Source organism: Lampris incognitus, chromosome 21 (assembly GCF_029633865.1).
Source record: "Lampris incognitus isolate fLamInc1 chromosome 21, fLamInc1.hap2, whole genome shotgun sequence".
In the NCBI taxonomy this organism is placed as follows: Eukaryota; Metazoa; Chordata; class Actinopteri; order Lampriformes; family Lampridae; genus Lampris; species Lampris incognitus.
In genome coordinates this window covers 27,751,164-27,775,181 of record NC_079231.1, presented here as the reverse complement: position 1 = coordinate 27,775,181, position 24,018 = coordinate 27,751,164, and the positions used below count along the sequence as shown (strand labels likewise).

General features: G+C 49.4%; 1 protein-coding gene across 3 annotated transcripts in view; it reads right to left on the bottom strand.

Moving 5' to 3' along the window:
• LOC130131457 (insulin receptor substrate 2-like) overlaps window positions 1–16,634 on the bottom strand; it is a 73,297-nt gene extending 56,663 nt beyond the window's left edge. For all 3 annotated transcript variants that reach the window (XM_056301137.1, XM_056301136.1, XM_056301138.1), the window contains exons 1-2: window positions 13,773–16,634; window positions 13,026–13,534 (exon numbers count right to left, since the gene is read on the bottom strand). In XM_056301137.1, the coding sequence (XP_056157112.1) occupies window positions 13,026–13,534; window positions 13,773–16,462 (3,199 nt within the window). In that variant the 5' untranslated portion in view covers window positions 16,463–16,634. The remainder of the gene's footprint in view (window positions 1–13,025; window positions 13,535–13,772) is intronic.
• Between the last annotated feature and the right edge of the window lie 7,384 nt (window positions 16,635–24,018).

The window sequence follows — 24,018 nt, the reverse complement described above, 5'->3', positions numbered from 1 at the left end:
CAACTACACACCAACCACACACCAACCACGCAGTCACCAACTACACACCAACCACACAGAGACCACACAGTCACCGACTACACACCAACCACACAGCAACCACACAATCACCACACACCAACCACACAGTCACCACACAGTAACCACACAGTCACCACACAGTCACCTCACAGTCACCAACCACACACCAACCACACAGTCACCAACCACACACCAACCAAGCAGCAACCACACACCAACCACACAGTCACCAACCACACAGGAACCACACAGTCACCAACTACACACCAACCACACAGCAACCACACAGTCACCAACTACACACCAACCACACAGCAACCACACAGTCACCAACTACACACCAACCACACAGTCACCAACTACACACCGGCCACACAGTCACCACACACCAACCACGCAGTCACCACACACCAACCATGCAGTCACCAACTACACACCAACCACACAGTCACCAACTGCACACCAACCACACAGTCACCAACTACACACCAACCACACAGTCACCAACTACACACCAACCACACACCAACCACGCAGTCACCAACCACACAGCAACCAGACAGTCACCACACACCAACCACACAGTCACCAACTACACACCAACCACACACCAACCACACAGCAACCACACAGTCACCACACACCAACGACACAGTCACCACACAGCAACCACACAGCAACCACACAGCAACCACACAGTCACCACACACCAACCACACAGTCACCAACTACACACAGTCACCAACTACACACCAACCACACACCAACCATGCAGTCACCAACTACACACCAACCACACAGCAACCACACAGTCACCAACTACACAGCAACCACACAGTCACCACACACCAACCACACAGTCACCACATACCAACCACACACCAACCTCACACCAACCACACAGTCACCGACTACACACCAACCACACAGCAACCACAGTCACCACACACCAACCACGCAGTCACCACACACCAACCACACAGTCACCAACTACACACCAACCACACAGTCACCAACTACACACCAACCACACACCAACCACACAGTCACCAACTACACACCGACCACACAGTCAGCAACTACACACCAACCACACACCAACCACGCAGTCACATACTACACACCAACCACACACCAACCACGCAGTCACCAACTACACACCAACCACACAGCAACCACACAGCAACCACACAATCACCACACACCAACCACACAGTCACCACACAGCAACCACACAGTCACCACACAGTCACCAACCACACACCAACCACACAGTCACCAACCACACACCAACCAAGCAGCAACCACACACCAACCACACAGTCACCAACCACACAGCAACCACACATTCACCAACTACACACCAACCACACAGCAACCACACAGTCACCAACTACACAGCAACCACAGTCACCAACTACACACCAACCACACAGTCACCAACTACACACCGACCACACAGTCACCACACACCAACCACGCAGTCACCACACACCAACCACGCAGTCACCACACACCAACCATGCAGTCACCAACTACACACCAACCACACACCAACCACACAGTCACCAACCACACAGTCACCACACACCAACGACACAGTCACCACACACCAACCACACAGCAACCACACAGCAACCACACAGTCACCACACACCAACCACACAGTCACCAACTACACACAGTCACCAACTACACACCAACCACACAGTCACCAACTACACACCAACCACACACCAACCACGCAGTCACCAACTACACACCAACCACACAGCAACCACAGTCACCAACTACACACCAACCACACAGTCACCAACTACACACCAACCACACACCAACCACGCAGTCACCAACTACACACCAACCACACAGTCACCAACTACACACCAACCACACACCAACCACGCAGTCACCAACTACACACCAACCACACAGTCACCAACTACACACCAACCACACACCAACCACGCAGTCACCAACTACACACCAACTACACACCAACCACACAGTCAACAACTACACACCAACCACACACCAACCACACAGTCACCACACACCAACCACACAGTCACCACATACCAACCACACACCAACCTCACACCAACCACACAGTCACCAACCACACACCAACCTCACAACAACCACACAGTCACCAAGCACACACCAACCACACAGCAACCACACAGTCACACCAACTACACACCAACCACACAGCAACCACACAGTCACCAACCACACAGCAACCACAGTCACCAACTACACACCAACCACACAGTCACCACACACCAACCACACAGTCACCACACACCAACCACACAGTCACCACACACCAACCACACAGTCACCAACTACACACCAACCACACAGCAACCACACAGTCACCAACTACACAACAACCACACAGTCACCACACAGTCACCACACACCAACCACACACCAACCACGCAGTCACCAACTACACACCAACCACACAGTCACCAACCACACACCAACCACACAGTCACCAACTACACATCGACCACACGGTCACAACACACCAACCACGCAGTCACCACCCACCAACCACGCAGTCACCTCACACCAACCACGCAGTCACCAACTACACACCAACCACACAGTCACCAACCACACACCAACCACACAGTCACCAACTACACACCAACCACAGTCACCAACTACACACCAACCACACAGTCACCAACCACACAGTCACCACACAGTCACCAACCACACACCAACTACACACCAACCACACAGTCATCAACCACACACCAACCACACAGCAACCAACCACACACCAACCACAGTCACCACACAGTCACCACACACCAACCACACAGTCAACACACACCAACCACACAACAACCACACACCAACCACGCAGTCACCAACTACACACCAACCACACACCAACCACACAGCAACCACACAGTCACCAACTACACACCAACCACAGTCACCAACTACACACCAACCACACAGTCACCAACTACACACCAACCACAGTCACCAACTACACACCAACGACACAGTCACCACACACCAACCACACAGCAACCACACAGTCACCACACACCAACCACACAGTCACCAACTACACACAGTCACCAACTACACACCAACCACACAGTCACCAACTACACACCAACCACACACCAACCACGCAGTCACCAACTACACACCAACCACACAGCAACCACAGTCACCAACTACACACCAACCACACAGTCACCAACTACACACCAACCACACACCAACCACGCAGTCACCAACTACACACCAACCACACAGTCACCAACTACACACCAACCACACACCAACCACGCAGTCACCAACTACACACCAACCACACAGTCACCAACTACACACCAACCACACACCAACCACGCAGTCACCAACTACACACCAACTACACACCAACCACACAGTCACCAACTACACATCAACCACACACCAACCACACAGTCACCACACACCAACCACACAGTCACCACATACCAACCACACACCAACCTCACACCAACCACACAGTCACCAACCACACACCAACCTCACAACAACCACACAGTCACCAAGCACACACCAACCACACAGCAACCACACAGTCACACCAACTACACACCAACCACACAGCAACCACACAGTCACCAACCACACAGCAACCACAGTCACCAACTACACACCAACCACACAGTCACCACACACCAACCACACAGTCACCACACACCAACCACACAGTCACCACACACCAACCACACAGTCACCAACTACACACCAACCACACAGCAACCACACAGTCACCAACTACACAACAACCACACAGTCACCACACAGTCACCACACACCAACCACACACCAACCACGCAGTCACCAACTACACACCAACCACACAGTCACCAACCACACACCAACCACACAGTCACCAACTACACATCGACCACACGGTCACAACACACCAACCACGCAGTCACCACCCACCAACCACGCAGTCACCTCACACCAACCACGCAGTCACCAACTACACACCAACCACACAGTCACCAACCACACACCAACCACACAGTCACCAACTACACACCAACCACAGTCACCAACTACACACCAACCACACAGTCACCAACCACACAGTCACCACACAGTCACCAACCACACACCAACTACACACCAACCACACAGTCATCAACCACACACCAACCACACAGCAACCAACCACACACCAACCACAGTCACCACACAGTCACCACACACCAACCACACAGTCAACACACACCAACCACACAACAACCACACACCAACCACGCAGTCACCAACTACACACCAACCACACACCAACCACACAGCAACCACACAGTCACCAACTACACACCAACCACAGTCACCAACTACACACCAACCACACAGTCACCAACTACACACCAACCACAGTCACCAACTACACACCAACCACACAGTCACCACACACCAACCATGCAGTCACCAACTACACACCAACCACACAGTCACCACACACCAACCACGCAGTCACCAACTACACACCAACCACACAGTCACCAACTACACACCAACCACACAGTCACCACACACCAACCACGCAGTCACCAACTACACACCAACCACACAGTCACCAACTACACACCAACCACACAGTCACCAACTACACACCAACCACACAGTCACCAACTACACACCAACCACACAGTCACCAACCAGACAGCAACCAGACAGTCACCACACACCAACCACACAGTCACCAACTACACACCAACCACACACCAACCACACAGTCACCAACCACACAGCAACCACACAGTCACCACACACCAACCACACAGTCACCAACTACACACCAACCACACAGTCACCAACTACACACCAACCACACACCAACCACACAGTCACCAACCACACAGCAACCACACAGTCACCACACACCAACCACACAGTCACTACACACCAACCTCACACCAACCACACAGTCACCAACCACACACCAACCACGCAGTCACCAACTACACACCAACCACACAGCAACCACACAGTCACCAACTACACACCAACCACACAGTCACCAACTACACACCAACCACACAGCAACTACACAGTCACCAACTACACACCAACCACACAGTCACCAACTACACACCAACCGCACAGTCACACCAACCACGCAGTCACCAACCACACACCAACCACGCAGTCACCAACTACACACCAACCACACAGCTGTGTACCCCCCTCCTCTTTCTCACCTCCATCTTCTTCGTCTTGTCTTACTTCTGCTAAGTGAACAGCCTAATGAGGCAGAAGGTCATTGGAGTGCACATGCCATCCTGCACATTACACACATACACATGTTTAGTCACTCTACCACACACTGCCACACTCTGCCACACACTGCCACACATCGCTGCACTCTGCAAAACACCGTCACAGTCTGTCACACACCGCCACACACTCTGCCAGACTGCCACACACCGCCACACTCTACCATACTTTGCCACACTCTGCCATACTCTGCCACACTCTGCCATACTCTGCCACACTCTGCCATACTCTGCCACACTCTGTCATGCTCTGCCGCACACTACCATACTCTGCCACACTCTGCCACACTGCCACACATTGCCATACTCTGCAACACTCTGCCACACTCTACCATACTCTGCAACACTCTGCCACACTCTACCATACTTTGCCATGCTCTGCCACACTCTGCCATACTCTGCCACACTCTACCATACTCTGCCACACACTGCCACACTCTGTCACACTCTGTCACACACTGCCACACACTGCCACACTCTGCCACACTCTGCCACACTCTACCATACTCTGCCACACTCTGCCACACTCTGCCACACTCTGCCATACTCTGCCATACTCTGCCACACACTGCCATACTCTGCCACACTCTGCCACACACTGCCACACACTGCCATACTCTGCCACACTCTACCATACTCTGCCACACACTGCCACACACTGCCATACTCTGCCATACTCTGCCACACACTGCCATACTCTGCCACACTCTACCATACTCTGCCACACTCTGCCACACACTGCCACACACTGTCATACTCTGCCACACTCTACCATACTCTGCCACACACTGCCATACTCTGCCACACTCTACCACACTCTGCCACACTCAAATTGCAAAACAATAACAGGCAATGCTCTCTCTCCCCTTTTCATCAATGCAGAGGCAGAAGAAGAAGAAGAAGAAGAAGAAGAAGAAGAAGAAGAAGAAGAAGAAGAAGAAGAAGGAGAAGAAGAAGAAGAAGAAGAAGAAGAAGACACTACACTGAAAAAGACTTTTCTGTATGTGTACATGCTTTAGTCCACATGTTCAAGCCTACCCTGGTTTCCTCTCCATCAATCTCAATTCAAGAAGCTTCACTTGCACAAAAACATGGAACAGTGACACAACCTGAAACTAAACTCATTACTTGTGTCTGACTTTAGATTCAAACCAGCGCACTGTCCGTGGTGGCTAAATTCTAACTGGCAATTATGCAAACAAAAACATAGTCACGGCCATTAACTTTCCTTTAGGTGGGTAGAAGACCATGTTGACAACACTGCAGCAATGACCCCCAACCCAACCCAGCAGCCTCCAGCCACAAGGCCTCTGTAGCGCTAAGACGAATCCACAACACACAACAGCATTAAACCTGAACACAACAGCATCAACACAAGGAACAGCTGTGTAAAAAGATTGCTGAACCCTTCTCTCAACGGGCGGTAGCTGTGCTAATGTGACAACAGTGTCTTCAGACTCAAAAAGTGGGTCTGTCTTTTTAAAACCGGCAGCCATACCAACATGGACCCTAATCATGTAACCTGACCATGTGACCTGAGTTGACAGAGAAAGTTGTTGACCACCGTCATGATACCAGTTAACTCAGATTGGGTTGGTTTGCAGGCAGCCATATCAACATGGACCCTAATCATGTGACCTGATCATGTGACCTGAGTTGACAGAGAAAGTTGTTGACCACCGTGGTCATACCAGTTAACTCAGATTGGGCTGGTTTGTGGGCAGCCATACCAACATGTATCCTGGCTCTGCCCAATGACGGAAGCTAAGCAGGTGTGGGCTTGGCTAGTACTTGGAGAGGAGACCTCCCGGGGAAAACTGAGTTGCTGCTGAATTTGGTGTTGGTGGGCCAGTAGGGGGCAGGTTAGCCTGTGGTCCTAATACTACTACTACTCCTCTCAGCTCCTCATCCGTTTCCATCTCTTCCTGTCCTCTACATCTTCCTCTGTCACACCAGCCACCTGCATGTCCTCCCTCACCACCTCCGTAAACCTCCTCTTTGGCCTTCCTCTTCTCCTCTTCCCTGGCAGCTCCATATTCAGCATCCTTCTCCCAATATACCCAGCATCTCTTCTCCACATATGTCCAAACCATCTCAATCTTGCCTCTCTTGCTTTGTCTCCAGACCGTCCAACCTGAGCTGTCCCTCTAATATACTCGTTCCTAATCCTGCCCTTCATCACTCCCAGTGAAAATATGTTCCTAATAAAAACAACAGCAAATGCCAATGTCCCAGTGCAGTGACGGGGACACAGTGCTGTAGGAGATGCCGTCCTTCTGATGAGACGTTAAAACTGAGGTCCTGACTCACTGTGGTCATTAAAGATCCCATGGCACTTATCACAAAGAGTAGGGGTCCCCTGGTGTCCTGGAAAACTTGCCAACCTGGTTCTCTCCATCTGGCCACCTAATAACCCCCCCCCCCCCAGTATGACTGGCTCAATGATTCCTCCTTCTCCACCTGAACCTGATGTGTGGTGAATGTTCTGGTGCAAAATGGCTGCTGTGCATCATCCAGGTGGTGCTACACACTGGTGGTGGTTGAGGTGAGTTCCCCCTTCTCTGTGAAGATCTTTGGGTGTCTAGATAAAGCTCTATATAAATGTACAAACCCCAATTCCAGTGAAGTTGGGACGTTGTGTAAAATGTGAATAAAAACAGAATACAATGATTTGCAAATCCTTTTTGACCTATATTCAATTGAATACACTACAAAGACAAGATATTTAATGTTCAAACTGATGAACTTTATTGTTTTTCGCAAATATTGACTCATTTTGAATTTTATGCTTGCAGCACGTTCCAAAGAAGCTCGGACAGAGGCAACGAAAGACTGGGAAAGTTGAGGAATGCTCAAAAAGCGCCTGTTGGGAACATTCCACAGGTGAACAGGTTAACTGGAAACAGGTGAGTGTCCTGATTGGGTATAAAAGGAGCATCCCCGAAAGGCTCAGTCATTCACAAGCAAGGATGGGGCGAGGTTCACCACTTTGTGAACAACTGCGTGAGCAAATAGTCCAACAGTTTAAGAACAACGTTTCTCAACGTGCAACTGCAAGGAATTTAGGGATTTCATCATCTACAGTCCATAATATCATCACAAGATTCAGAGAATCTGGAGAAATCTCTGCACGTAAGCGGCAAGGCCCAAAACCAACACTGAATGCCCGTGACCTTCAACCCCTCAGGCGGCACTGCATTAAAAACCGACACTATTCTGTAAAGGATATTACCACGTGGGCTCAGGAGCACTTGGGAAAACCATCGTCAGTTAACACAGTTCGTCGCTACATCTACAAGTGCAAGTTAAAACTCTACCATGCAAAGCCAAAGCCAGATATCAACACCACCCAGAAACACCGCCGGCTTCTCTGGCCCGAGCTCATCTGAGATGGACTGACACAAAGTGGACAAGTGTGCTGTGGTCTGACGAGTCCACATTTCACATTGTTTTTGGAAATCATGGACGTCGTGTCCTCCGGGCTAAAGAGGAAAAGGACCATCCAGATTGTTATCAGCCCAAAGTCTAAAAGGCAGCATGTGTGATGGTATGGGGGTGTGTTAGTGCCCATGGCATCATGGGTAACTTGCACATCTGTGAAGGCACCATTAATGCTGAAAGGTCCATACAGGTTTTGGAGCAACATATGCTGCCATCCAAGAGAGGTCTTTTTCAGGGACGTCCCTGCTTATTTCAGCAAGACAATGCCAAGCCACATTCTGCAGGTGTTACACCAGTGGGGCTTCGTAGTAAAAGAGTGCAGGTACTGGACTGGCCTGCCTGCAGTCCAGACCCGTCTCCCATTGAACATGTGTGGCGCATTATGAAGCGCAAAATACGACAACGGAGACCCCGGACTGGTGAGCAACTGAAGTCGTACATCAAGCAAGAATGGGAAAGGATTCCACCTACAAAGCTTCAACAAGTAGTGTCCTCAGTTCCCAAACGCTTATTGAGTGTTGTTAAAAGGAAAGGTGGTGTAACACAGTGGTGAACACGCCCCTGTCCCAGCTTCTTTGGAACGTGTTGCAGGCATCAAATTCAAAATGAGTGAATATTTGCAAAAAAACAATAAAGTTTATCAGTTTGAACATTAAATATCTTGTCTTTGTAGTGGATTCAATTGAATATTGGTCGAAAAGGATTTGCAAATCATTGTATTCTGTTTTTATTTATGTTTTACACAACGTCCCAACTTCATTGGAATTGGGGTTTGTAATCCATAAAACCAGTGAGGAATATTTGTTTGGTAGTTCACTGAAACAGTCTATTTCACTACTACTCAAATAAGTGAGGTGATTCAAAAAATGTGACAACGTCTGCGAGTTGATTTTCATCTGCCTGCATCAATTCCCCATGTCAGTCTCCCGTATCAGTACACAGATTCCCTGGTTTGGAAAGCCTGTGCTGTTCTGCTATTTAACACCTCTTCAGTCACTGCACCGACTTAAACTGAGCATCAAGTGTCACGTGTAACATGTCAACGCAACAGCGTTATTTTTCCATCCATTCTAGAGGTGATGGGATGTTCTATGATTATTATTAATGACTACATCCTGAACCATTAGTTTCCACTGACCTCAAAGTCTGATAGCCCATCATGCATTTTCCAGTGGAAGCAGAGGATCTGTACTTGGCATCAACAAATTAAGTGGAATTGGTATTGACAGTGAAAAAAGGAAGGAAGTAAGAGATGGAAATGGATGATTCGCTGTGGCGACCCCTAATGGGAGCAGCCAAAATTAGTAGCAGTAGCAGTAGCAGTAGCAGTAGTAGTAGTAGTAGCAGTAGTAGTGGTAGCAGTAGCAGTAGTAGTAGTACTGGTAGTAGCAGTAGTAGTAGTAGCAGCAGCAGTGGTAGAAGTAGTAGTAGAAGTATCAGTAGTAGTGGTAGTAGCAGTAGCAGTAGTAGTAGTAGTGGTAGTAGTAGCAGTAGTAGTAGTAGGTATTGACAGTGAAAAAGTAGAACCTGTGCATCTTCACTGTCCAATCAGTGTCCCCTATGTGAAAGACCATCTACAACTGTTGTCCAATGACATTAAGTTGCGGTGCTTTGTGATGAACACCTGGTTGGGGGCGTAGTGGCAAGTCCCCCTCTCACTTCCACTGGGAAGAGTCCACCCCTTACTTCCACTGGGAAGAGTCCCCCTCTCACTTCCACTGGGAAGAGTCCACCCCTTACTTCCACTGGGAAGAGTCCACCTCTCACTTCCACTGGGAAGAGTCCACCTCTCACTTCCACTGGGAAGAGTCCCCCTCTCACTTCCACTGAGAAGAGTCCCCCTCTTACTTCCACTGGGAAGAGTCCACCTCTCACTTCCACTGGGAAGAGTCCACCTCTCACTTCCACTGGGAAGAGTCCCCCTCTCACTTCCACTGGGAAGAGTCCCCCTCTCACTTCCACTGGGAAGAGCCTGTCATTGTTTTGTGGTTTAATATAAATGTGCTATGAATGCTGTTGTATTATGGCTTAATGTTTATGTATTGCAGCGAAATGCTGTTGTGTTGTCTTTTTTGTGTATGACAGATGTTTTTGTGTGGTGGCTTTCATGAATTATTGCTGCTGTGTCATCAAAACTACTTCCTGCGTGGTTAAATAATGCATTCTGCACTCCTGGGCTGCTGCACACAACAGTAAGTCACACAAAGCCGGTAATGTGACCATGACATGTTGTTACCTGATGCCTACTTAACAAACAGACCCACTTTGTTCGCTCCCTCCCAGCCAGCCCGGCGCTAGGAGCCTGCTGGGTGAGCCTCCACGTGCCGGGCCTCACATGTCGGCAGAGCCCTGCTCGCTCATGACCGCAGGTGGGGGTCACTGTGAGCTGTGATTGGGGTGAAGCTCGGGGAATTGTCAACACTCAAGTGTGTTTACAGCTTCTGCAGAGTCACAAACCAGTGGGAATGTGTGTGGAACAGGGTCACACTCATGCATGGTGTACCGTAATACCTTGCCGACTGATCATGCATGGTGTGCTGTAATACCTCGCAGACTGATCATGCACGGTGTACTGTAATACTTTGCCTACTTGATCGTGCACAGTGTACAGTAATACCTAGCCGACTGATCATGCACGGTGTACCGTAATACCTCACCGACTGATCATGCACGGTGTACCGTAATACCTCACCGACTGATCATGCACAGTGTACCGTAATACCTCGCTGACTGATCATGCACGGTGTACCGTAATACCTCACCGACTGATCATGCACAGTGTACCGTAATACCTCGCTGACTGATCATGCACGGTGTACCGTAATACCTCACCGACTGATCATGCACGGTGTACCGTAATACCTCACCGACTGATCATGCACAGTGTACCGTAATACCTCGCTGACTGATCATGCACGGTGTACCGTAATACCTCACCGACTGATCATGCACAGTGTACCGTAATACCTCGCTGACTGATCATGCACGGTGTACCGTAATACCTCACCGACTGATCATGCACGGTGTACTGTAATACCTCGCCAACTGATCATGCACGGTGTACCGTAATACCTCGCCAACTGATCAGCAGCAGCAAGGAACACCGGGGGCTTGGTGTGGCATTACAAATGACGGGCCTGCACGTGACAGCGCCCTGTCATGTTTGAGACATTCCTGTAGAATTAACTCCACTATCGCCATGTGCACCGCAACAACCCACCAAGCCACAGCAAACCAGTGCTGAGGAAATCCTGATACGTTATCAATCTATCTGAGGTCTGGTACTTCCATATAACCTCCATCTTATTCATAGGTTAAACCTTATTGCATCTATTCTCATCATCAACCTTATCCAAACAAAATGTCAGTCTAAAATAAAATAAATAAAATAAAAATAAACAACAACAACAATAACAAAATAATGAATAAATATATAAATAAATAAACTAATACACTAATAAAAAAACCAAATCAAATTCAGTCATTTCAGTCTGAAATAACAAAACAGAAATCAGACATTTCACATACATGCCTCACGCAGTCCAGTTCTGTGCAGGAGTCACTTATTACTGCATTTTAATCCAATCACAACAAGAGGATTCACAGATCTATCTCTATTTTTACTTCCACAACATCCCTGCAGATCCCCCTCTGAGAGCATGCACTGTCATGCTGGCTTGTTTACTTCGCTGTTCCCACAAGCCCAACGTTCACTAGTCACGTTTCACACCTACACATTCCTTACCCCAGTCTGACTGGGAATACAGGAAAACATTCCCTACCTCAGTCTGACTGGGAATACAGGAAAACATTCCCTACCTCAGTCGGACTGGGAATACAGGAAATCTTCCCTACCCCAGACTGACTGGGAATACAGGAAAACATTCCCTACCCCAGTCTGACTGGGAATACAGGAAAACACCTCGTCTGCTCTGCATGTTGTTGTTTTTTTCACTAAACCATTTCTCTTGGACTACCGATTACGAGCTACAACCATTTAAACGTTTGCTGGTCATAGAAACGGAAGTAATATTAGTCGCTACAGGATAACACTTCTCCATTATGGGCTTATCATTACACTATGGAATTTGAAATAATTTTCTATTAACAAATACAAACAATTTAATTGTAAATCATACTCATACAAAAACTTGAAGCTGTAAATCATTCAACTTCAAATACTCCAAATTCAGATGAGCTGTTGTTCATTGTCACAGACATAACATCATCTTCACTCACCTTTGACAGTGGTTGCAGCCTCTTTGAACCCCAGGCAGACGTACGGTATGGTGTGTAATCCATTGATTCCCCCTTTGCAGCTGCTCGTGGGTTTGAAGCCAACTAGTTCCTCACATTTCTCCATGTTTCTGTTCTCCACCAGATTCAAGGCTATGTAGTTAGTTCCATTCTGATAGGCAGCCGAGGTCTGCTGCTGGCTCAGAGGGCTCCCACACTCTTCATCGGAGCCCTCGCTGCTTCTGGATGAGATGTTCTCCACGGAGCTGTGCCTCTTCACTCCATCGCCACAGGCGAAGGAGGGGAAGACTGGATTAACAGTGGTGGTAGAGGAAAAGGTCTCGGAGCTATGGCGCCGGCGACCCTGCGGATTGGCCCGAATCACTTTTGCCGAGCAGTCAGGGTCCACCGTCACAGAGGAAGGGGGTACAGCCCCAAGCAGGAACACCCCAATACCCCCTGTGGCTCCCTGGTCCTCCAAAGAGAGCCTTCTCTCCTTGCTGCTCTGGCCACTGTAAAAGATTGCATTTCAGACTCATTTAATACACATGTAATATTAATAATGCTTAATGATTACTGAACTACCACACTAACTATGATTTAACATCGGGATAGCTCAAATAACAGTAGTGAATTTCTTTATTTGCAGTCATAGCTCATAGATCAACCTCTTAGTTAATTATTTGACACTGCATTACATAATAAGCAACTGTAATCTAACCAATTCCCTTCACTACAAAAAATACACACCTTTCTGTGGTTGGAGGAAAAAGCTGTGGAGGTGAGCCAGACAATCCAAACGTCATCTCAGCGTAGTCATTTTTCACTTCATCCCCAAGGCCCTCAGAGCCCCTCTCACCATGCAGACGATACACACTGTCCTCCTCTGAGCATGGACATATGGATAATTCTGGAAGCACATCCAAATGCTCAACTGGGGTGCCTGCCTCCTTGGGTGAGCGCGAGCCCAGCTCCAGGTTCATGTAATCTGAGAGCATGGATTTCCTTTGGCGACTGCCACTGGAGCCCAGAGATGACGAGTGGCTCTCAGTGGATGCGGTGGCAGGCGATGCAAATTTACTCCCACTGAAGTCAATGTTGATGTATTCACCTGGGCTCCTGGGCTCACTGGGCAGAGGGTGCTCATTCATGCTGGGCAGGGTTCTCAGTGTTTCCAATGACAGCCTATTAGGTCTGCCCAGCCTCCCTCGGTAGGGCAGACTCTCCGCCCTGTTATGTCTGACGGGGGTGGGTGCCGTTGTGGGGTTCACTGTGGAGGTCTGGAACACATTGGGCTGCTTCACTAAATAGTAGTCTGACTCCTCCCCTCTAGGCTTTTGGCTCAGAGGGCTCATCAAAACATACTGGTTGTCATTATCTTCATTCTTGGGGGCCTGCAGTTTGGATGGGTGTGAAAGGGAGTTGGTCTGGTGGGCTGGCCTAAGAGATGCTGGATCACCAGACAGAGGGCCCAAGTAGTAGTCAGGGGGAGTTTGAAGTGGGGGTTGCGTGCCAGGTGACATGTTCATGTACTCCCCATTTGTCATCTGGCTATCTGGGCTCCCCATGGAGGTTTTGGAGCCACACCACATCCTCATATAACCGCTGTCCTCTAGAGAACTACTGCTGGGGGAGTTTGTTTTGTAGCTCCCACTGCCTGACAACTTTGGGTGCACCCTGGGGTTGACGATCTGCTTAGGGGCAGAGACACACATGGGGCTCATGGGCACATAGTTATCAACCTTTCCAGAATGCGGCCCTACACCTGGTGTCATGGGCATATAGCCATCATCTCCAAGATTACTACTGGAACTCCTGGATGATCCAATCTCAACATCACCATAGTCCTCAGGGTAGGACACTTTGGGGGAGGCAGAGTGTGAGCTCTGACTTTGTGCCATTCGCATAAGCGTGTACTCGTCAAGGGAGGCTGAAGACAGTGGTGCCACCGCTCTCTGCTGACGGGGTGTGGTGAGGGAGTAGGTGCGCTTCCTGTAAGCTTTGTCAAGGGTCAGGCTTTCCCTGCTTCCTGGATACCTCTGGCTGTAAGCCCCATCCATCATCATGTAGCCACATGGGTCACTAGCCTCTCGAGAGGGGGGAGTGCTGGAAAGAGAATCAGGGGTGTCGCTCCGGGTCAAAGAGAGGAACTTAAGATCACTGGGACTGGAGCTGAACTCGTCACACAGCATTATACCGGTGTCACTGAGGGAGCCGGAGATGGAGGCGCTGCAGCTAAAGGGGCGCCGTGCCTTATCTGGAGTGGAGATGTTAGTTTGCCCTCTGGGAGACATGCTGATAGGGCTGGAGGTGGCTGGAGGGGAGTTGGACACAGGCATTGACCTGCTGTGCTGGAGGTTGGAGGAAGATTCCAACATTCTGCAGGTACGCCCACTGCTGAGAGTGTGGGACTTCATCAAGTTATTTTCAGAGTTTGGATTGGCAGGACTCCCGCTCATGGATACCGGTCGTGTCATGCTCCCATCTCCTTCACTGGCCGTCCTTATCCGACAAGAGGTGAATTTTCGCCCGGGGGATGTGGCTGCCATGCTGTCTGTCCTTGATCTTCTGACCAGCCCTGTCTGACTTGGGGGGAGGTTGTTCAGATTGCGTCGTGTGGGCACTGAGATGGGGTTGGTGCTGGCAGACTGGCTTTTGCTTCGCGGCCGGAACTCGGAGAGCTCTTTCATGGCCTTCATCGCCTCCAGGATGGTCTCGTGGATGTTCTGCGCGACCACCGAGTCCTCAGCCTGCATCCAAAACTCCCCGGGCCCGGTGACCGCCGAGCGACCCACCTCAATGAAGAAGAAGCTCTCCGAGTGACCACATCTCCGAATATTCATGAGTTGTAAACTGACAGCGGCCACCTCAGAATTGAGCTTCACGAAGCTGATTGTCCTGCTGGATAGACACAGCCTGTACACGCCTGTCAGGTTCTTGGTTTGACCCAAGCCTTTAGATTTCAAATTGACTTGCCATACTTCTCTGTAGGCCGCGGTAGCAGTCGCAATAAGACCGTAGTTGGCCTCCTCGAAGCCCACCAAAGAAGATGTGGAAGTGGGGCTGTCGTACACTTTCCCCTCCGTGATCAAATCGGTCAAAACACCGTACCAGCTCTCCTGCTCCTGCTCGTTCTCGGCGGCCACAGCGAAGTACTCGTCCTTGGTGTAGAGGGCGATGAGGTGTTTGTGTTTGGCGTCCGCCCGCTTGTTTACGCACAAGCAGGAGTCCAAAGTTATGACCCGTTTAGCAGCAGCCTTGTTCTTCCATTTCTTCTCGCTCTCGTAATACTCCAGCCGAGCGGGGGAACATCCATTTTGCTCTTTGAGCACGAAGAAACGCCTGTGTCCGTGCTTCTGCTTCCTCAGGTACCCGCACCTCTTGACGTTGTTTTCCACATTAGATAACAGGTGTCCTCCCGTCGCCGGAGGACTTGCCATTTCTCACTTATCACGCTCGTTATTTTCAGGGAGCAAACGTTTTCTATTCGAATATATTTCCAGTGAGCAAAGAAAAATAAATGCTCGTTATTTGCTTTTCTTTCCCCCCCAAGGCGTTAAGAGGTCCGAAAGTCCCGTCCGCTGCTCACAGCGGTCACCGCAGCCAGCCGCGGCCCAGCACTCCAGCGACTGAGCTGGGGGAGAAAAACATGTGACGTCGTTCCACTCAAGAGAGGAGGAGGGGGAAACGGTCATAAAAGGCGGTGCGGGCTGGAGGGGTGGTGCCTTGTCAATCACGCACATTTTGCTCTATTCATTTGGCTCATTGGCTGGACGACATGATTGACGCGAAGCGGGTCCCTCCCTGCCGCTGCTAGTCTCACATTCCGGGAGAAGCATTTTAACCCAGTGTCCAACCGAGTGTAGTGAACAGTGTGCGCTTGGTGTGAGTGAGCGGCCGTCCATTTTGTTTATGTCGGCCTGTTGGTTTAGCGTGGTAGCGTCCCCTGCGCCCCACTTCTTACGTAACGCGTAACCCGCGGGGTTTCCGGCCCAACAGCAGCCCTGCGCACGGCTCGTGTTGCAGCACCTCTCTGCTCCCTGCGCCCGGGCCGCGCTTTCATCTGCCTTATTGTGAACATGCGCACATTGCCGATGGAGGAAAGGCCTCTTACGTCACAATCAGAACGTGAGAGCACGAGTAAAGCACGGGGGGAATAGTCGCCGTACACGAAACCACACAGCATTTTTATGAGCGGAACTAAAAAGAAAAATGGGTCGGTGACGCACTGCATCCCCGAGCAGCACAAATACGCCATCTTGTGGCTGCGCCTCCACCACATGGCTGCTGCCTCTTACGCAGGTTTACACTGAACAGATTAGACAAACGCTTCTATTCCTTAGTTCGGCTGTTCGATGTTGGTCATGTCCACATACAGACACTTTCCTCTAGACCGCTGTTGACACAGATAGCTGGAGAAGGTAAATCAGGCAGTCCGATTATACGAGGTAAACGGAAGACATGTAGAAATCTGCTGATCCCATGACCTGGGTAATGATGGCAGTGGTGCTGATCTCACTGATGGTGTTCTATGTACGTCTTGCAGGCAGGCAGGCAGACCTGTCAGCCACGTTGTCGATACAGTGGTATTACCTTGTGTGTGTGTGTGTGTGTGTGTGTGTGTGTGTGTGTGTGTGTGTGTGTGTGTGTGTGTGTGTGTGTGTGTGTGTGTGTGTTTTTTTGGGGGGGGGGTCCTTTACACCTCCCTAGTGAACATGCTATGCTCACTGTTGGGTGGAGTTCAGGGAGGAGTTAAGACAGGCACTGGGTGGTAGTGAAGAGTTGCCGGATGGCTGGACAACCACTGCAGAAATAGTGATGGAGACAGCTAGGAAGGTACTTGGTGTGTCATCTGGACAGAGGAAGGAAGACAAGGAGACCTGGTGATGGAATGAGGAAGTACAGCAAAGTATACAGAGGAAGAGGTTGGCAAAGAAGTGTGATAGTCAGAGAGATGAAGAAAGTAGACAGGAGTACAAGGAGACGCAGCGTAAAGTGAAGAGAGAGGTGGCAAAGGAAAAGGAAAATGCGTATGATGAGATGTATGAGAGGTTAGACACTAAGGAAGGAGAAAGGGACTTGTACCGATTGGCTAGACAGAGGGACCGAGCTGGGAAGATGTGCAGCAGGCGAGAAAGCATATGACAGGGTGCCGAGAGAGGAGGTGTGGTATTGTATGAGGAAGTCGGGAGTTGCAGAGAAGTATGTAGGAGTGGTGCAGGATATGTATGAGGGAAGTGTGACAGTGGTGAGGTGTGTGGTTGGAATGACAGATGGGGTCAAGGTGGAGGTGGGACTACATCAAGGATAGGCTCTGAGCCCTTTCTTGTTTGCAGTGGTGATGGACAGGTTGATGGACGAGAGTTGTGTGTGTGTGTGTACATACACACAGAGTGTTGTGATGTGTCTAGTGCAGCAGTGTGTAGTTGGAGGGAAGGTGCATGTGTTCTTCCAACCCGCTTGTGTCCTTCCTGCCCTTAGCTTGCTGCCGCTAGCTAGCCTTTGTGGCCAATAGGGCAGCATGCTAGCGTGTAAGCCTTCCCTTGCCAGTACATAGCCTCTCCTTCACCAAGACTCCTGCCAGGCCTCCCCGTGGCCACACGTGGTAACTGGGGTCTTGCGGCCCCAGGCTAACTTGGCAGGGGATCTCGGAGCAGCAGTGGGCCCCAGAGATATGGTGTGCAGGCCCACCCTGGTGGACACACCCTGGCACCTATCAACCACTGCCCCGCTGCCTTGTGGGTGAGTCTGGAAGACATAAGGCTAAGGGAGCTTACCCCAACAGAAAAGCAAGCTGTGGCGGCACGCTTTGAGGCGGTTTCCAAAAAACTGGATTTCCGGCAGCCCCCTGCAGTTGTGTGGAGGTGCCGGTCGTCTAGGGATCTCCCTTGCCATCGGAACCATCTCCTCTACAATCAAGTCATGTGGCGTTGGGAGAAGCGCCCCACCCCCCATGCCACTTTAAAAACCATCTCTGCTGCGCAGGGATCTTCTGCTATCTGAGTCCTCAAAGGACCCACAAATAGAAGAAGATGGTCATCATCGGGCACCATGGACAACCAGCAAGCAAGCAAGATGGACGAGATCAGGCAAGAGTCTCCATGGACGATGATGTTTGTGGATGACATTGTGATCTGTAGTGAGAGTAGGGTGCAGGGTGAGGAGAGCCTGGAGAGGTGGAGGTATGCACTGGAGAGAAGAGGCATGAAAGTCAGTAGGAGCAAGACAGAATACATATGAGTGAATGAGAGGGAGGACAGTGGAATGGTCAGGATGCAAGGAGTAGAGGTGATAAAGGTGGATGAGTTTAAATAATTGGGGTCAACTGTCCAAAGTAACGGGGAGTGCAGTAGAGAGGGGAAGAAGAGAGTGCAGGCAGGGTGGAGTGGGTGGAGAAGGGTGTCAGGAGTGATGTGTGACAGAACCAGCAAGACTTAAAGGGAAGGAGTACAAGATGGTTGTGAGACCAGCTATGTTATATGGTTTGGAGACAGTGGCACTGATGAAAAGACAGGAGGTGGAGCTGGAGGTGGCAGAGATGAAGATGATAAGATTTTCATTGGGAGTGATGAAGAAGGACAGGATTAGGAACGAGTATATTAGAGGGACAGCTCAGGTTGGACGGTTTGGAGAGAAAGCAAGAGAGACAAGATTGAGATGGTTTGGACATGTGTGGAGGAGAGATGCTGGGTATACTGGGAGAAGGATGCTGAATATGGAGCTGCCAGGGAAGAGGAGAAGAGGAAGGCCAAAGAGGAGGTTTATGGATGTGGTGAGGGAGGACATGCAGGTGGCTGGTGTGACAGAGGAAGATGCAGAGGACAGGAAGAGATGGAAACGGATGATCCGCTGTGGCGCCCCCTAACGGGAGCAGCCGAAAGTAGTAGTAGTAGTAGTAGTAGCAGCAGTAGTAGTAATAGTAATAGTAATAATAGTAGTAGCAGTAGTAGTAGTAGTAGTAGCAGCAGTAGTAGTAATAGTAATAGTAATAATAGTAGTAGCAGTAGTAGCAGTAGCAGTTATAGTAGTAGTAGTGGTAGTAGTAGTAATAGCAGTCGTAGTAGTAGTAATAGTAATAGCAATAGCAGTGGTAGTAGTAGTAATAGTAGTATTGGTAGTAGCAGCAGTAGCTGTAGCAGTAGTAGTAATAGTAATAGTAGTAGTTGTAGTAGTGGTAGTAGTAGTAGCAGTCGTAGTAGTAGTAATAGTAATTTAGTAATAGTAGTAGTAGCAGTAGTAGTAGCAATAGTAGTAGTAGTAGTAGTAGCAGTAGTAGCAGTAGCAGTTATAGTAGTAGTAGTGGTAGTAGTAGTAGTAATAGTAATAGTAGTGGTAGTAGTAGCGGTAGTAGCAGTAGCAGTAATAGTAATAGTAGTAGTTGTAGTAGTGGTAGTAGTGGTAGTAGTAGTAGTAGTAGCAGTCGTAGTAGTAGTAATAGTAATAGTAATTTAGTAATAGTAGTAGTAGCAGTAGCAGTAGTAGCAGTAATAGTGGTAGTAGTAGTAGTAGTAGCAGTAATAGTGGTAGTAGTAGTAGTAGCAGTAGTAGTAGCAGTAGTAGCAGTAATAGTGGTAGTAGTAGTAGTAGTAGTATTAGCAGTCGTCGTCGTAGTAGTAGCAGTAGTAGCAGTCGTCGTCGTCGTAGTAGTAGTAGCAGTAGTAGTAGTAGTAGTAATAGTAATAGTAGTAGCAGTAGCAGTAATAGTAATAGTAGTATTAGTAGCAGTAGCGGTAGTAGTAGTAGTAGCAGTCGTAGTAGTAGTAGTCGTAGTAGTGGTAGTAGTAGTAGTAGGAGTAATAGTAGTAGTAGCAGTAGTAGTAGTGTAAACTACTAATAACACACATTAGCCCCTAGTTAACGTGTCTGACCCTTTAGCCGAGTGGTTAGTGATGTCGCCTTGTGGTGCAATACACCCCTCATCGAATCCCGCACCGGGCAAGAAAATAACCGGTTACATTGGTGGCAGCGGTGGGATTCGGTTATTTTCTTGCCCGGTGCTGGATTCGATAAGGGGTGTACTGCACCACAAGGCGACATCACCAACCGCTCGGCTAAAACGTCAGACCCGCTAGCTAGGGGCCAATGTGTCTTATTAGTAGTTTACAGTAGTGATAGTAATAGTGGTGGTAGTAGTAGTAGTAGTAGTAGTAGCAGTAACAGTAATAGTAGTAATAGTAGTAGCAGTAGCAGTAATAGTAATAGTAGTAATAGTAGTAGCAGTAGCAGTAGCAGTAGTAGTAGTAATAGTGTTAGTTGTAGTAGCAGTACTAGTAGTAGTGAGCATAGCATCAAGTGGCTGTTGCTCTCCTGAGTCCTATGTAAATATAAAGCCACCACAGATTAAGACTAATCCCTGGGGATCTCTATTGCTCTCTGTTTCTGCTGCTGGTGGTGGTGGTGGTGGTGTGTGTCATATGGCTGTTGCGTTGCTTCTTTGTTTTCCAGTAGTGTTTATTTATTGGGGTTCATTCTGGCCCAAGCTGGATTTTTCCACATTAGTTGCCCCCTCAAAAATGAAAACTCTTCATAACCCTAAACACCACGCGAGGGTTTACCTCCACACCACATTTCACCGTAGACATAAACCACCTGAGGCACCCATGAAGAAACCACACAATGTCTGATCACAGCTACATGTTAAGCACTGAACTGGGCCCAAGCCCTGGCATGAACGTAACCGTAGTGTTGGCAAGGTGTCACCACTTCCACACCGGAGGCGGAAATATGTTGTAAGTCGTTCCCCCTTACGTCATTTCCTGTCCGCCTCTTCACTACGCTGTCTAACAAAAAGGTAAAAATGCCGAAAAGCAAGTCTTGCCCATACTTCTGTTACCTGCTGTATTACATTGGTCTTCGGTAGTGATTTTAATATTTGCTAAATTGAATCAATTTTCCCCTGAAGGAGATGAATCCATATTGATCCGCAAGTTGCAGATTCTTTTCATACTTGTTAATTTTTAGAGTTACGATTAAGATTTAATGGGTTACATTAACCTTAGATCGTATAAATCTTGCAATGCATGTTTTTTGTGGCAGTCCTCCCTTCTGCATGCTCATACTCATGTCCATCCTATGGGTTTTAACTCTGACCCAGCTCAAAGCTAACATGGCGTAATGACCCCTGATGACTCGACTCGCTAGCCCTTGGCTAACGGCTCGGACCCTTTAGTCGACTGGTTAGCGCTGTCGCCCGTGGTGCGGGAGATTTCATTTCATTATTATTTATTCCACTCATGGTAATGCACAGCTCCAGACAGAAACTAGCAACTCATAATCAAACACAAATCAATTTACATTTTCCATGATTGAAAAGGAGCACTACTACTACTAGATTCGGGTTCGCGTCGTGGCTGCGGTGGTTCCCGGACTTCGCTACAATATTAAGGAATCACGCCTATATTGATCATCATTAGAGATAGATGACGCCTATATTGATCATCGTTAGAGATAGATGACGCTTATATTGATCATCATTAGAGGTAGATCACGCCTATATTGATCATCGTTAGAGATAGATCACACCTATATTGATCGTCATTAGAGATAGATCACGCCTATATTGATCGTCATTAGAGATAGATCACACCTATATTGATCATCATTAGAGATACATCACGCCTATATTGATCATCATTAGAGATAGATCACACCTATATTGATCATCATTAGAGCTAGATCACACCTATATTGATCATCATTAGAGCTACATCACGCCTATATTGATCATCATTAGAGATAGATCACACCTATATTGATCATCATTACAGATAGATCACGCCTATATTGATCATCATTAGAGATAGATCACACCTATATATTGATCATCATTAGAGATAGATCACGCCTATATTGATCTAGAGATAGATCACGCCTATATTGATCATCATTAGAGCTAGATCACATCTATATTGATCATCATTAGAGATAGATCACGCCTATTTTGATCATCATTACAGATAGATCACATAGCCCAGCCCTGACCGCTAAGCCCGGCCCTGACGAGCTGATTGGCTGCCGGCGCGGGGGGTGGGCGGGCCACGGCGCGGGGTGGGCGAGCCGTAACAGTACCCCCCCCCCTCCACGGGAGCCACCAGGCGACTTGCCCGGCTTGTCGGGATGGGAATGATGGAACTCAGTGAGCAGCCCAGGGTCGAGGATGAGCTGGCGGGAGACCCAGCTACGTTCTTCCGGACCGTAGCCCTCCCAGTCCGCCAAATACTGGAACCCCCGTCCTCGGCGCCGGACGTCCAGCAGCCAGCGGACCTTCCACTGGGGGTGCCCATCCACGATCTCAGGGGGAGGCGGAGCCGGGGCCGGAGGCATCAGAGGACTGTGGGAGACAGGCTTAACCCGCGACGCATGAAACACGGGGTGGGTCTTCAAGGAAGCCGGAAGCTTCAGACTCACCGCCGCGGGGCTGAGAACCTTCCTGATCTCAAAGGGGCCGACAAACCGGGGGTTCAGCTTCTTCGCGGTGGACTGAAGCGGGAGATCCTTCGAGGACAGCCACACCCTTTGGCCTGGTTGGTACGTAGGCGCCGGAGACCGGCGTCGGTTGGCTCCCCGACTGGCGCGCTCAGCTGCCCGGAGCAGAGCAGCTCTGGTCACCTCCCAGACGCGACGTCACCAGTTCAGATGGGCCTGCACGGAGGGAACTGCCGCTTCCGACTCCTGCGCAGCAAAAAGAGGCGGCTGGTAGCCCAGGGACACTTCAAAAGGTGAGAGGCCGGTGGCAGAGCTGACCAGGGAGTTGATGGCATACTCGACCCAGGGGAGGAACCGGCACCAGGAGCTGGGCTTTTTGGCGGCCACGCACCGGAGGGCAGACTCCACACTCTGGTTCATTCTCTCCGTCTGCCCGTTAGTCTGTGGGTGATAGCCAGAGGAGAGACTAACAGAGGCACCCAACCCCTTACAAAAGGCCCGCCATACCTGGGAGACGAACTGGGGCCCTCGGTTCGAGACGACGTCCAGGGGAAGGCCGTGGAGACGGAAC